General features: G+C 42.2%; 1 protein-coding gene and 2 non-coding genes across 5 annotated transcripts; 1 reads left to right on the top strand and 2 right to left on the bottom strand.

Annotated features, from left to right (window-relative positions):
- Window positions 1–915: 915 nt before the first annotated feature.
- Window positions 916–988, bottom strand: TRNAR-CCG (transfer RNA arginine (anticodon CCG)). Its single transcript has one exon. It is a non-coding gene; the product is annotated as a tRNA-Arg (tRNA).
- A 2,322-nt stretch (window positions 989–3,310) lies between these two features.
- Window positions 3,311–14,890, top strand: KPNA2 (karyopherin subunit alpha 2). Of its 3 annotated transcripts, none has more exons than XM_084982930.1 (11): window positions 3,311–3,444; window positions 4,784–4,885; window positions 5,035–6,120; window positions 6,772–8,191; window positions 9,263–9,531; window positions 9,769–9,863; window positions 9,962–10,225; window positions 10,409–10,642; window positions 10,863–11,045; window positions 13,218–13,367; window positions 14,541–14,890. In XM_084982930.1, exons 5-11 carry the CDS (start codon window positions 9,351–9,353, stop codon window positions 14,631–14,633), a joined length of 1,200 nt encoding a protein of 399 aa, XP_084839056.1. In that variant the 5' UTR covers window positions 3,311–3,444; window positions 4,784–4,885; window positions 5,035–6,120; window positions 6,772–8,191; window positions 9,263–9,350; the 3' UTR covers window positions 14,634–14,890.
- Window positions 14,891–15,061: 171 nt separating this feature from the next.
- On the bottom strand, window positions 15,062–15,165 carry LOC146398058 (U6 spliceosomal RNA). The gene has a single exon (XR_014822166.1). It is a non-coding gene; the product is annotated as a U6 spliceosomal RNA (small nuclear RNA).
- Between the last annotated feature and the right edge of the window lie 287 nt (window positions 15,166–15,452).

Raw genomic sequence — 15,452 nt, forward strand, 5'->3', positions numbered from 1 at the left:
TGTCACGAGGAAGAAATCAACATTGGTAGACTGCTGGTCACTAACTAGAGAATGTATTCAGAGTCCGCTTTTTTTTTTTTTTTTTTTTTCCATGAACATCCAAGCTCAAATCCAGGTATGACACTGCATTTAGTATTTTGCTGTTTTTCAAGAGTAGGAGTTAACTCAGTGATATTCGTCTTATACAAGTTTTACAAGAAGAGTTTAAACTTTTCTAGTCAACTGAACCAGTCTGAAAAGCGTAAAAACTCGATTGTATTTCTTTTATTGCAAATCAAATACACACACACAAACCTTATGATCCAGCTGTAATTTGTTGTTCATAATACTTTAGGGACAGAAACCATAAATTATATTTATTATATTTGTATGTTTTAATACAGTTAAAAACACAGTTGCTTATACATTCTCCTTAGTACTGGAAATAAGTCTGGAGTCAACACAGTTGGATCTGCTCACACTGTGAGCAGGATGGGATAAGGATGGGGAGGAAGTTTTGTCTGTGTGGCTGCCCATGGAAAACTCAGTTTATTCATTTATTTTTAATTTTATTGGAGTATAGTTGACGTAAACGTTGTAGTAATTTCAGGTGTACAGCAAAATACATATAAACTCAATTTAAAAAGGCAGAGAAAGAGGTGATGCCATCTGTCAAATTGGCGGTTCCTTTTCCTCAACCTTTTTTCCTTTAAAGACCCGTATAAACTAAATGATTCTGTAGGTGAGATTGTGACTTTCACTTGCAAGTTCTCACTTGCAGTGCTGTTAAAACACGGAGATGCATTTCCTAATTTGTAAGTACAACAGACCTCATAGCTCTGTAGAGAAAGCGAAATAATGACATTTCAAAATCTACTTTGAGTTCTAAGTGCCTGTAATCACTTTTTTCCCCTTGCACCAAAATTAGTCTGTGTACGACCCAGATGGGACTCGAACCCACAATCCCCAGCTCCGGAGGCTGATGCCTTATCCATTAGGCCACTGGGTCACCACAGGATCCGCGTTCTCACACCATCTCCTTACGCGATGCCATCATCGCGCCCCGCCCCCGAGCTTGGCGGCCTCACGTCGGGCGGCGTGGGATTTGGGAGCCGCCCCCAGCGACGGCAAAATGCGCCTGCGCTCTCGGCCCCGCCCGCCCTCAGCCCCGCCCACCAACCTAGCCTCCCCGCGCATGCGCGTTGTCCTCCCCACCCGCCTTCCCCGATGGTGCGTGGCCTGCCTGCGGGATTCTCTGCGCCGCAGTGAGTGGCCTCCTACCTGTTGGGTTCTTACGGTAAAGGTCTCAGCACTGGCTGCATACTAGATATTAAGCGCACTTGGGGAATTGTAAAGAAAATTCCGAAGCCTGTCCTCCATCCCACCCCGTTCTAATTCTATTCACCTGGGTAGGCCCAGGCCTCTGCATTTTACAGAGTTCAGGCCCCTTCCTCTGCCGGAAGGTTCTCCTGCATCCCCCTCAACCTTTCCTTCTTTATCAAACTACTTCTTTTTCATTCTTGCATTTAGTCAACGTACATTAATTGGATAACCCATTAAGGAAGGCAACTGTTAGGTCGTTGCAGGGTGAACAAAATTTTCTTCAAATTTGCCCGTCTAGGTTTGAATGCCATTTGTTCCTGTGTGAACCTGACAAGTTACTTAACCACCCGCTCTTCTCTTCTGTGAAATGGAACAGATAGTAATACTACCTCACAGAATTGTGAAGATGAATTTTCATATCGGTAATACAAAACACTTCTAGGCACGTAATACCGATATTTTCATGCAAAAGAAAGCCCAATTACACTAACTTAAACAACAAAGGAAGTGATGATATAATTATCACAAAGGATGATATAATTGCAGCCTTCTGAGGTAGGTCAGGATGGTGATCAAAGCTTTCATGGTTTCTCTACAATTGTCTTAACTCAAATTTCTAGAACTCACATCACTCAGTTCGGAACAGAGCCTGCTTTCCCACCTCCAATCATTAAACAAAAAGCATAGGCTTCACAACTGGATGAAATTAGGTCAGATGACTGCCCCTGAGCCATTCATTGTAGCAAAGGGAATGCCTTGCAGTGACTGGTTTACAGGTGAATTCCTTCCACGTTTTCGCATTTGGGCAGATAGGATTATACTGATTGGGTAGGTGAGAGGAGACAACCTCCTGTGATTCCCTTGGCTGCTACACAGTGCATGAAGCTGGCAAAAATGCCTGCAAGAAGAGACGAAGACCATTGTTTGAATTTATAGTAAAAAACACACAAACAACAAAACCAATACAGCTTTTCTTAAAAATACCCTTTTCAGAATACGGAAAAATTATGAAAACAAAGTGGCCTATAACACTGACATTACGAGAACCATCACTGATGCTTTTTTAAAAATTACAAGAAAATGCAAGCATTTTATTCAGAAATGTATAAATTGTAGCATAAGTCATTACTGGAACAACTGACAAAATTTGAACATGGACTATATAATAAATCACATCGAAGTTCAGATGTCTTGAATTTGATGATTGTGGAGTGGTTATATAACAGAATGTCCTTATCCTTCCAAGGTGCAACCCAAAATATTTAGGGATAAAGGGACATGATTTCTCAAACTTACCCTTCAAAAGGTTGAAAAGTATCATGTAAAAGCTATGCATATGGGCCTACTAGTACGTGTGGGTATTTACACAGAGAAAGAAATAGTAAATGTGGCAAATGTTAACACTTGGCAAATATGCATAAAGATTTATAGTTCTTTTGTATTTGAAAATAAAAAATAAGACTGGAGAAACAGATGTAGTAAACCTTTTGTTACCATTACTTGTGCCGTCTATGCAGTCTTTTATGATGCAAGTTAGAAGAAAAAAAAAACTAAACTAAAAAGTGCAGCACAAATCTGCTTTATCCATCCCCTCCTTGGTGGCCCTGCTAACCTTTGGTGGCCTTTTTCTTCTGAGTCCTATCAGAGAAAAAAATACATAGCAATGTATTTCTATATCGAAATTTTAAAAATTATTTGGGGAATCATTTGTGGTTCTCTTAAGGCAGACGCCAAGGGTAACGACCAACCACTGTACACGAGTAAACCCTCGGTAAAGGACCGAGGCTATGGCCAAGGCGGGCTGGAAACTAGCCCTTCGCGCTGCACGCCGGGACCTGAAGGCTGCCGCCTCCGAACTGCGGGGCGCTCTGGGATCGCCCGGCCGCTCCCTCATCTCGCGATGCTATCGTATCTTCTGGGCCCTCTGACCCCTCCCAACGTGTTTTTCAAATCCACCAATGGACGTCTAGCATAAGCTCGAACCAGCCAATCGGAATGCGGAGCCACCGGGAAATTTAAATCGCGCCGGCTGCACGAGCCACACTGTCCTCGCGCTGACCGTGGTGGACGTTTTGAGAGACCCTGAGCCGCAGCCTGAGCGCCCCTGACCGCCTCCTGTGGAAGCCTGAGCCGGCTGTGTAGGTACGAACCTAGGCCGCAGTCCGGCCTGAGTGGCAACGGCTGGCCTGTAGGCCGGGCTCGGCTTGTGGGTGGCGGGAGGGAAGGCCCGGGCTATACGCCTGGCCTAGCTTTGGCTTCTTTGGTTGACGAGGCCTTTGGGGTCGTTCGTTTACGAGACGGGTGTTTGGGGATGCGGGTGCTTGGGTTTTAGGGCCCGAGGCTCTGCAAACCGCCGCAATGGCATTTACTCGAGAATCAGAGTGAGGCCCGAGGGCGAAAGCCCAAGTAGGTTGCCGGGCGCCTCTGGCTCCTCCTCCGTCAGTTCCCGGCTGCTCCTTCCCCGAAATGGGGCGGGGAGGGGGGAGCAGGGGAAGGGACTGGAGATGGAGGTGGCAGTTGGAAGTGCTGTCTCTTAAAACACGTCGGCCCTGGGTTGGTTGTGTCACTATTTCGTAAAAGAACAAAATGAAATTAAAGATAGCCCCCTCCCCCCCTTAGGAGGACTTTTCCTTTTGTGATCTTTTGGGGAGTGCGCTTAAGTAGCCACGTCTGAGTGAAGCACAGCTGGGGATATCAACCTAATTTGGTGCATTCACTCGGAATTCCTCGAAAGTGTGCGAAGATGCTGAAGATGAAGAACTGCGTCGCGAGTTTTCAGTGTGGACAGGACATTTTATGAAAGACTCCATAACGTAATGATGAGTCAGATTTTTAACAACTTTCAACTGTGGAGAATGTACCTGTTAGGCCATTTAAAGACAGTGGAGCCTCCAGAGGATCTGAATTTATGGCCCCTAGGACAAAGATTTTACCTATAAGCTCAGTCCCCCTACTCCGAGTTCAGTTAAGTATTTGTAGATCCTCTATAGAGTCTAGAGCCGCTCTGTGCAGTGCGGTAGTCGCCAGACGCAAGTGGCTAGTCTGAATCGAGTTGTGCTGTAAGCTTAAAGTACAGATCTTGAAGAATTGGTAGGAAAAAAGAATGTGAAATATCTCAGTAATTTTTTTGATATTTTAACGTGTGGAAATGAGAATATGTTGGATGTGTTGGGTTAAATATTAAAATTAATTTCATTTGTTTCTTGTTACTTTTTTTAAACAAAATGTGGCTACTAGGAAATTTAAATTTAGGCTGCTTGCTTTATATTTCTGATGGACAGCACTGCTCCAGGAAGTCTCAGCCCTTCGGAGGGGAGGGGCCAAATATCCTTTGGCTAAAACTACATAGTGCTGAAAAAGGAAGTTCCTCTTCCATTACAAAAGTGTGGATTCAATATGTTTTCGATAATTCCCTTGATGCTTACCGTATTGCCAATCAAAATGATAAAAGGGAATTTTTTTTCTCTCCCTCATCTTATAGATACCTCCCTCCCTTTGTCTCATAACCATGTCCACCAATGAGAATGCTAATTCACCAGCTGCCCGCCTTAACAGATTCAAGAACAAGGGGAAAGACAGTACAGTGAGTACTTTCTGTTGCTTTCCTGTGGTATTTTTTAAATGGCAATATATTTGAAGGGGTCAAAACTTTGAAGGAATTTGAAAAAAATGCCATCACTTGGCAACAAAAACTGGTGTAATAGGTGAAATGATATGTAATTTTCTCTCAAGGAAATGAGGCGGCGCCGAATAGAAGTTAATGTGGAGCTGAGGAAAGCTAAGAAGGATGACCAGATGCTGAAAAGGAGAAATGTCAGCTCTTTTCCTGATGACGCTACTTCTCCACTGCAGGAAAACCGCAATAACCAGGTAAGGATATTTCAGCTTGTGATTATGGTAAACCCAGAAAATCAATATGGGTCTTTTCTTAGAAATTTAAATAACATTCCTAGCTTTATAGTCTTAACTATCAAATGTGAAGATCTTTTATTTTTGTGCTCCCAGTCAGTAATTCTAGTGAGCTGTCTTCTTTCCTTCCCACACTTAATAATCTACTAAAGTTGATTCCAAGATTGTCTTTGGCTCTGATCTCCCTTCAAGACTACCTGCATTTCTAGCTGTCAGCTTCGGACCTTGACCTGGTCATTCAAGTGTTAAGTGAAAGTGTGTGCAGGACCAACTTATTTCTACCTTTGTCTTTCTTGATTTTTTTTTTTTTTTTTTTGCTTTTTAGGGCTGCACCCTTGGCATATGGAATTTCCCAGGCTAGGGGTCGAATTGGAGCTACAGCTGCCAGCCTAACCACACCCATGTGTGACCTACACCACAGCTCATGGCAATGCCAGATTCCTCGACCCACTGAAGGAGGCTAAGAAGGATGAGTCCGCATCCTCATGGGTACTAGTCAGATTTGTTTCTGCTGAGCCACAATGGGAACTCCAGTTTTGTTTTGTTTTTTTTGGCCTTGCCTGTGGCATGTGGAAGTTACTAGGCCAGGGATTGGACCTAAGCCACTGCAGTGACAATGCCAGCTTTTAACCTGCTACAGCAGAAGGCAACTCTTTCTTGAATTCTTTTTTTTGTTTGTTTGTTTTTAAAGTATTCTCTATTTTTTTGTACTTGTCAGCAGCTTTAAAAAAAAGGAAAAAGTCAGATCTTTTTCCTCCTGAAGCATTTTCAGTAGTTTGCTAATTTTTTTTTTTTTTTTTTGGCCACTTCTTAGGCCGCTCCCACGGCATATGGAGGTTCCCAGGCTAGAGGTCGAATTGGACCTGTAGCCACCGGCCTATGCCAGAGCCACAGCAACACAGGATCTGAGCCGCGTCTGCGACCTATACCACAGCTCAGGGCAATGCCAGATCCTTAACCCACTGAGCAAGGCCAGGGATCGAACCCACAACTTCATGGTTCATAGTTGGATTCGTTAACTACTGAGCCACGTCGGGCACACCAGTACTTTCCTAATTTTATCCTTCCTTTCTTTCTATGCCACATACTATTAACCTAAAAAATTTCCTGGAGTTCCCGTCATGGCTCAGCAGTAATGAACCCAGCTAGTGTCCATGAAGACGAGGGTTCAATCCCTCTCCTGACTCAGTAAGTTCAGAATTTCGTGTGGCCATGAGCTGTGGTGTAGGTTGCAGATGCACTTGGATCCCACATTGCTGTGCCCGTGGTGTAGGCTGGCAGCTGCAGCAATTCAGTATCTAGCTGGGAAACTTCCATATACTGCATGTGCAGCCCTAAAAAGCAAAAAAAAAAAAAAAAACAAACAAAAAAAAACCCCACAAACACCTAAAATGTTGCTTTAATCATCTTAAGAAACTTTGATAATTTTTTTTTTTTTTTTTTTGTCTTTTTGCTATTTCTTGGGCCGCTCCCACGGCATATGGAGGTTCCCAGGCTAGGGGTCGAATCAGAGCTGTAGCCACCGGCCTACGCCAGAGCCACAGCAACGAGGGATCTGAGCCGCGTCTGCGACCTACACCACAGCTCACGGCAACGCCGGACCCTTAACCCACTGAGCAAGGGCAGGGACCGAATCCGCAACCTCATGGTTCCTAGTCGGATTCGTTAACCACTGCACCACGACGGGAACTCTGAAACTTTGATAATTTTAATCTACATTCTTTCAAGGTTTTTTAGTAAGTTAAACCCATTTTAGATTTTCAAATTTCTCATCTTTCAAAGATATATAGGCACTTTCTTGCTTTTTTCACATTATGCTTTCCTGTAGTGTGTCACATTTTATCAGTGCTTGTTTTTTGAATAACTATAGCATTGGTTCACAAACCTATTTTGATCACACCTATGCTGTTTATATTTGCAGCACTGCTGTGGAAATGCATAGGTAACAAACTTAGATATGAAAATTTCTAGCTCATGGCCTCTAACTCCACCTCTTTTTCCATAAAAGCATATCTGAATACAAGTGATTGAGAGTAATAAAGGAATAACTTTCACAGTGCTCTAATTTTATTTTTTTGTTGTTGTTCATTTTTGGCTTTGGCCATACCCAGGGTATGTGAAAGTTCCTGAGTCTAAGGATCAAACCCTTGCCACAGCAGTGACAATGCTGATCCTTAACTTGATGAGTCACATGGAAACTCCATCAAATTTCTTTCTTTTTTTTTTTCTTTTGTTGTCTTTTTGGGGCCACACTCTTGGCATATGGCGGTTCGCTGGCTAGGGGTCCAATTGGAGCTGTAGCCGCTGACCTACACCACAGCCACAACAATGCAGCTGTCAGAGCCATGTCTTCGACCTACCCCACAGCTCACAGCAATGCCCAGATCCTTAACCAACTGAGTGAGGCCAGGGATCAAACCTGTGTCCTCATGGGTGCTGGACAGATTTGTCTGCTGAGTCACGACGGGAACTTCTAATTTTATTTTTTTAATTGTTCACAGCCACTTTTTTTTTTAGCAACAGTTTGCTGGGGGTACTCTCATTACTTGAGACTTCATTGAATCATGACACCAAGTTTGACAACTGTTCTACATATTAAATAATGAACATTTAATTAGGCAGATTTAAATGTAGGATTCAGAAGTTCCCCTGTGGTGCAGCAGCTTGAGGATCCAGCATTGCTGCAGCTATGAGGCAGGTGGCAACTGCAGTGTGGGTTCAGTCCCTGGCCCAGGAACTTCCACATGTGGGTATGGCCAAAGAAAAAAAAATGTAGGCTAAACTTTTCATAGCTGTTAGAACAGTTTACACATTGCTGGTAGGGATTTTACTGTTTGTAGTTAATCTTAAAAAAATGATAGTTTGCAAAATTAATTCCACTGTTCTCTTAGGGCACCGTAAATTGGTCTGTCGATGACATTGTCAAAGGCATAAATAGCAACAATTTGGAAAGCCAGCTCCAGGCTACTCAAGCTGCTAGGTAAGCCTTGTCTCTATAGCATGGATAACCTTTTTAGATTTTTAGATTTTTTTTTTTTTTTTTTTTTTTGGTGGGAAAGAGGTGGTTTGGGTAAAGTCAAAGTTAAGCCATGCATAGGCCTGTTTTCATTAGAATCTTCCCTTGAGAGAATTTAAAGATTTCAGTAATTGCCAAAGACTCCATGCACCTCCACTGATAATGATTATTAGCTTTTTGGTGTATATTTAAGAAAATTACAAAGTTTTTATCAACATGGCATTTTAAGTCAGTGTCAGGGAAGAAGGAATTATTCAGTAAGTGGGATTGGTCCACCCATTTAGGAAATAAGTATATTTTTAGACTCTTATCTCTGTAGACAAATAGTTTTGACATCCATTTTAGCAAGGATTAATAATCTCTGGCTTGACAGTGTGCAGAAAAGCAAATCTAGTTGACAGATGATCATGGAAAAATGTTAAATGAGAGTGTAATGCTATCAGATTGTTAGTTTTTTTTGGATTTTTTTTGTTTTTTGTTTTTGGTCTTTTTAGGGCCACACCTGTGGCATATGGAGGTTCCCAGGCTAGGGGTCTAATCAGGGCTTGTAGCCACCGGCCTACACCAGAGCCACAGAAACACTGGATCTGAGCTGCATCTGCGACCTACACCACAGCTCACGGCAACGCTGGATCCTTAACCTACTGAGCGAGGCCAGGGATTGAACCTGAAACCTCATGATTCCTAGTCGGATTCGTTTCCACTATGCCACAACAGGAACTCCCAGATTGTCAATTTTTTAAAAGTGACAAGACCTAAAGTAGATTTCTGCAGGGATGCATCGAGAAGGGTTCTACATTATTGGTAGTATTTCAGTATGGGGGAAAAAGGTAATTTAAGACATCACATATAATAGCACCATGCAACCAGTCTGTTGAGGTCCTCTTAAATTTTAGGATATCTCAGCACTTAGTGCTTTACTGTAAAAGGTTGTCTAATGCTCTGAACTCCTGAGTTACATTTTAAATTGTTTTTCACTCAAACCTATTTTGTTAATTACCTTCATCTTTTGTTTCTCCTTTTATTTACCCTTAGGAAACTGCTTTCTAGGGAAAAACAGCCTCCCATAGACAACATAATCCGGGCTGGTTTGATTCCAAAATTTGTGTCCTTCCTGGGCAGAATGGATTGTAGTCCCATTCAGTTTGAGTCTGCTTGGGCCCTCACTAACATTGCCTCTGGAACATCAGAACAGACCAAGGCTGTTGTAGATGGAGGTGCTATCCCAGCATTCATTTCTCTGTTGGCATCTCCCCATGCTCACATCAGTGAACAAGCTGTGTGGGCTCTCGGAAACATCGCAGGTACTTGGATTTCAAGTTCTTTTGACTGAATGTCTCTAATACTGAGGTTGGTTGAAGTGCCTTTGAGTTAGGGATTGAACTTGCTTCCAGTGCTTATAAGAGGTAAAAGTGTCATTTATTTATTTTAGGAACTATCTGAGTGTTTCCTTGTATCAAGACACTGGTACTCAGTCAGTGAAATTGATGGTGCTAGACAAGTAGTTATGATTAACCTTGCCTTTTTAAATTTTTTTTAAGGGGATGGTTCCGTTTTCCGAGACTTGGTTATCAAGTACGGTGCGGTTGACCCGCTGTTGGCTCTTCTCGCGGTTCCTGATATGTCATCATTAGCAGTAAGTTACTTAACCATAAGTCAAGTTACTTGTTGATTCTGATTTTGCCCACCCCCTCAAAAAATGGAGAACTTCATTGCATTTTTCTTTTCCCCCAGTGTGGTTACTTACGTAATCTTACCTGGACACTTTCAAACCTTTGTCGCAACAAGAATCCTGCACCCCCCTTAGATGCTGTTGAGCAAATTCTTCCTACTTTAGTTCGTCTCCTACATCACGATGATCCAGAAGTTTTAGCAGATACCTGCTGGGCTATTTCCTACCTTACCGATGGTCCAAATGAACGGATTGAAATGGTTGTGAAGACAGGGGTCGTACCCCAACTTGTGAAGCTTTTAGGAGCCACTGAACTGCCGATTGTGGTAAGTTAATTTTCAAATGAGAAATAAAGTATGAAGAGCATAATCAGTCAGTACTAATATTGACATACTACCTATTTTAGGCCACAATGAGCCTCTTGTCCAGACTTTTAGGGTGTAGCGACTTCGAGCAGTGGTAGAAACGATGAAGGATAACCAGCAACATCAGCATTTTTCCCTTTCCAGACTCCTGCACTAAGAGCAATAGGAAACATTGTCACTGGCACAGATGAACAGACGCAGGTTGTCATAGATGCAGGAGCACTCGCCGTCTTTCCCAGCCTGCTAACAAACTCCAAAACAAATATTCAGAAGGAGGCTACGTGGACAATGTCAAATATTACAGCTGGTCGCCAGGACCAGATACAGCAAGTTGTAAATCATGGATTGGTCCCATTCCTTGTTGGCGTTCTCTCGAAGGTAAGAAGCCTTAGGCCTTCATAAAGGATTGCTTCCAGAGGCCACTTGGTAGAACTGTACTTCATAAGGTTCTTAATGTACTAATGTTAGGTCCTACTTATAGTCTTTTGCTAAATAATAGTCAGATGGTAGTTTTAGTCACTATTTTTCTAAAAGAGTACTTTTGGAATCTTATTTTTATGCCCATTCTGAAATACACCTGTTTTCTTGTGTTTATTAGGCAGACTTTAAGACACAAAAGGAAGCTGTATGGGCTGTGACCAATTACACAAGTGGTGGAACAGTTGAACAGATCGTGTACCTTGTCCACTGTGGCATAATAGAACCATTGATGAACCTCTTAACTGCAAAAGATACCAAAATTATCCTGGTTATTCTGGATGCCATTTCTAATATCTTTCAGGTAAGTTGCCTTTTTTTTTTTTTTGGCCACACCCTTGGCATGCAGAAATTCACAGGTCAGGGATCAAAGCTTAGCCTCAAAAGTGATGACACTAGAGGTTTGGTGGGTTTTTTTTGTTTTTTGGTCTTTTTTTAGGGCCGCACCGGTGGCATATGGAGGTTCTTAGGCTAGGGGTCGAATTGGAGCTGTAGCTGCCAGCCTCCATCACAGCTCATGGCAACGCCAGATCCTTAATCCACTGAGCGAGGCCAGGGATCAAACCTTTGTCCTCATGGATGTTAATCAGGTTCGTTTCCGCTGAGCCATGGTGGGAATTCCCTGGTTTACTATTTAGATGATGGCAAGGTGGGGGTGGAGGCAGCTAAATTTCCTGAGTGGGCCACAGAATCAGAAAGCCTCTTCATATGAGCCACACTCTTGATAAAATAAGACCTGGCAAGGATTATAAGAGATATAAAAGGAATGACAAATGCATGATGTGACTGAATTGAGGTCAGGTACATATGTGGACACGATTCATATCTGTTTATTTTGTCAAGATGTCTTAATCCCCCAGTTTTTGTTTTTTGGTTTTTTTTTTTTGGTCTTTTGTCTTTTTAGGGCCGCACTGGCAGCATATGGAGGTTGCCACGCTGGGGGTCGAATCAGAGCTGTAGCCACTGGCCTACACCAGAGCCACAGCAACATCAGATCCAAGCTGCGTCTGCGACCTACAACACAGCTCACAGCAACGCCAGATCTTTAACCCACTGAGTGAGGCCAGGGATTGAACCCAAAACCTTATGGTTCCTAGTCAGATTTGTTTTCTGCTGTGCCATGACAGGAACTCCTGATTCCCCAATTTCATACTGTAATTCAGTATGAAATTAAATTTGACCAACCAGGAGTTCCTGTCGTGGCTTGGTGGTTAACGAATCCAACTGGGAACCACGAGGTTGCGGGTTTGATCCTTGGCTCGCTCAGTGGGCTAAGGATCCATCGTTGCCATGAACTGTGGTGTAGGTCACAGACGCGGCTCGGATCCTGCGTTGCTGTGGCTCTGGTGTAGGCTGGCGGCTACAGCTCCTATTAGACCCCTAGCCTGGGAATCTCCATATGCTGCAGGTGCAGCCCTAGAAAAGGCAAAAAGAAAAAAAAAAATTCGAACGACCCGGTCAGTTATATTTTTCTTCTGGTTTCAAGCCCTGAGTGATCCACATGTGCTGGCACATGGCACTTTGTCAGTATTTAATGGTGGTTAGGTCTTACTCAACAACTTTGATTATGGAAATTTTCACATATCAAAGTTGAGTTTAGAATATGATTACCTAACATAAATAAGTCGGCAACATTTGGCTTCTTTTCCTACTCACACTTACCTTAAGTTTTTATTTTGAAGCAAATACGTTATTTTACTTGTAAATATTTATGTATGTCCTAAAAGTTGAGGACTTTGAAAAGTATCTGACCACCGTACCATTCTCTTGGTATCAACAAATGATCCAGTCAGAGGAATTTGTTTTTACAAACCACAGGCCATCTTTACCCTTGGACAGTGATTCTCCACTCTTACTACATACACCTTGGGATTATCTGGAGTCTTTACAAAACAGTAATTTCCTATTCCCATCACAGGCCAACTGAACCTGGATATAGTGTCATTTTTAAAGTTGCCTGGGTGATTTTGATGTACAGAAAAGGTTAAGAACTATACTAAGATCTTTGTGGCTGAAAGCTACAGAAGTAGTTGCTAAGAAGCAAAATCTGATTCGCTTGAATTTTTCAAAAATATAAAACATAGGTAAAATGCAGATAGTTCTCTCTCATAGGGTTGTTAAATAAACTCACGTGTTTATTTCTGTCTGATACACATGGACACTAAAACATAGAAATTGTTTTCTTCATTAAAATAGAACTTTCAGGGAGTTCCCGTCATGGCACAGTGGAAATGAATCCAACTAGGAATCATGAGGTTTGGGGTTCGATCCCTGGCCTTGCTCAGTGGGTTAAGGATCTGGTGTTGCTGTGGCTGTGGTGTAGGCCGGCGGCTACAGCTCCATTAGACCCCTAGCCTGGGAACCTCCATGTGCTGCAGTTGCGGCCTTATAAAGACAAAAAGACCAAAAAAAAAAAAAAAAAAAAAAAAAAAAGGTCTTTCAAAGTGTAGGCTACTAAACTTGGAATTTTTTGCAGGCTGCTGAGAAACTAGGTGAAACTGAGAAACTTAGTATAATGATTGAAGAATGTGGAGGTCTGGACAAAATTGAAGCTCTCCAAAACCATGAAAATGAGTCTGTGTACAAAGCTTCATTAAACTTGATTGAGAAGTATTTCTCTGTGGAGGTGAGTAGCAATGTCAATAAGAACTGGAAAAATACACATTTAAGGTTAAGCCCATAAGATATTTTTCCTCATACTTTTTAGATGAGCGCTGTTCAGTATAGCAGTATATCATATCAGTCTCAAGTGGGGTATAACATACATATTTGTTCATCTCATGTTTGACTTGAAGATAATACCATCTTTTTAAACTGAGGTATTAAAAAGTCACCCATTTACTTTCAAATGAATAGCCTTAGAGAGCTTAGACTATCTTGAGAGTGAGTTTGTATAGACGTTAGAGAAGTGAGCCTCTGGCCTAATAAGCTGCCTTCTGAAGTGACAGGTTAAGAAAATCTCTGCTTTTCTGTTGCCGTAGTAGCATTTCTTAACCTGTTCATAACTTCCCTCCCAGGCACTCATGAGTTGGCAAGTTTCAGAGCTTTCCATCCACTCTTTCAGATATTGAAAATATGGCGCAGGATTACAAAAGACAAAACAAAGGGGGGAGTTCCCATCTTGGTGCAGTGGAAATGAATCCGACTAGGAACCATGAGGTTTCAGATTCAATCCCTGACCTCACCCAGTGGGTTAAGGATCTGGTGTTGCCGTGAGCTGTGGTGTAGGTCAGAGACGCAGCTCAGATCTGACATTGCTATGGCTCTGGCGTAGGCTGCTGGCAACAACTCCGATTAGACCTCTAGCCTGGGAACCTCCATATGCCGAGGGTGCAGCCCTAAAAAGACAAGAGACGGAAAAAAAAAAAGATACAATGCAGGATTAAAGGTGAAATATGCAAATGAGGACCTTAGGAGTGAATACCTAGTAGGTATTTATGCTAAGTGAAATGAGTTAGACAAATACCACCAGGTGATCTCTCTTATATGTGTGATGTTAAAAACACACACACGGAGTTCCCCTGTGGCTAAGCAGGTTAAGGATCCTCTATTGGTGCTTCTGTGGTGCAGGTTCTATCCCTGGCCCAGGAACTTCCAAATGCTGCAGTCATTGCCATGGCCAAAAAGAAACATGCACACAAGAACAGATTTGTGGTTGCCAAAAGTGGGGGTGGGAGACATGGGTAAACTGGTTTTCGTTTTCAGCTTAGAGATAAAAGAAGAAAAAAGAGTAAATACAAACTTGTAGGCATCTGCCTCTTAGAAACATTTTATATTGTTTTGTTTTTAAATACTCCAGGAAGAGGAAGATCAAAATGTTGTGCCAGAAACTACCTCTGAAGGATATACATTCCAAGTTCAGGACAGCGCTACTGGGACCTTCAACTTTTAGACTGCACATCTGAGGCATAAAGTTGTTTGTTGCGTACTATGTTTGATAAAAGTTGGTCTTACTGTTTCTCTACTAAGAGCTCTTTTTAAATGTGGTTTGTTATTGTAGCACTTTTTACAACTGAAACTATACTTGAACAGTTCCAAACTGTACATACTGTATGAAGCTTCTACTCTCAGTAGGGTTCTTATTTCTATGTGGAATTTCATATCTTGCAGTGTCCTGTAAATAAAGATTAAATTCCACCCTTTTCTTTACTTTGCATTTCCTATGTGTTGCTTTCTAGTTTGGGGCTCCTAAAGGTTATAGATGAGGGGGAACTGAACCATGACTACCAAAGATGTTCTGGTTGCAGACATCATTTTGTCATGTCATCAAGGATATGGGCTTGATAACTTCCTGCCCACTTTTGATTCTGCTTTGTTTTTTTTTTTATGGAACGCTTCACGAATTTGCGTGTCATCCTTGCGCAGGGGCCATGCTAATCTCTGTATCTTTCCCATTTTAGTATATGTGCTGCCGAAGCGAGCACTGATTGATTCTGCTTTGTTCTAAACTGCTTCCCCTTTTGGTTGGTAAAAATGGCCAATGGCGCTTTCAGACTTCACATCCATTTCACACCTATCAATTTTTTCAGAAGTTTTCACTGGAGAACGAGTAAAATTTCCCAGAAACCCTCAGCCAGTGTCTCCATAAGTCTTACTGGCCAGGAAGATGGGATAAAAATCTTAAATTTCATCTTCATTTTTTCCTGGAGCTACAAGTGCAATTCATTCCTCCCAAACTTCAAGGCTGAAAGTGGTTTCAAGGCTGCACGTT

This window comes from Sus scrofa, chromosome 12 (assembly GCF_054392235.1).
Source record: "Sus scrofa isolate SSC_HxYL_T2T_F1_AM1 chromosome 12, Sscrofa_HxYL_maternal_Yorkshire_Landrace_v2.0, whole genome shotgun sequence".
Lineage (NCBI taxonomy): Eukaryota > Metazoa > Chordata > Mammalia > Artiodactyla > Suidae > Sus > Sus scrofa.

Coding starts and splice junctions, on each gene's coding strand:
- KPNA2 (XM_084982930.1), top strand. CDS start 9,351: ATGGATTGTAGTCCCATTCAGTTTGAGTCTGCTTGGGCCCTCACTAAC. Junction 9,532..9,768: donor GGCTCTCGGAAACATCGCAG/GTACTTGGATTT, acceptor ATTTTTTTTAAG/GGGATGGTTCCGTTTTCCGA. Junction 13,368..14,540: donor AGAAGTATTTCTCTGTGGAG/GTGAGTAGCAAT, acceptor TAAATACTCCAG/GAAGAGGAAGATCAAAATGT.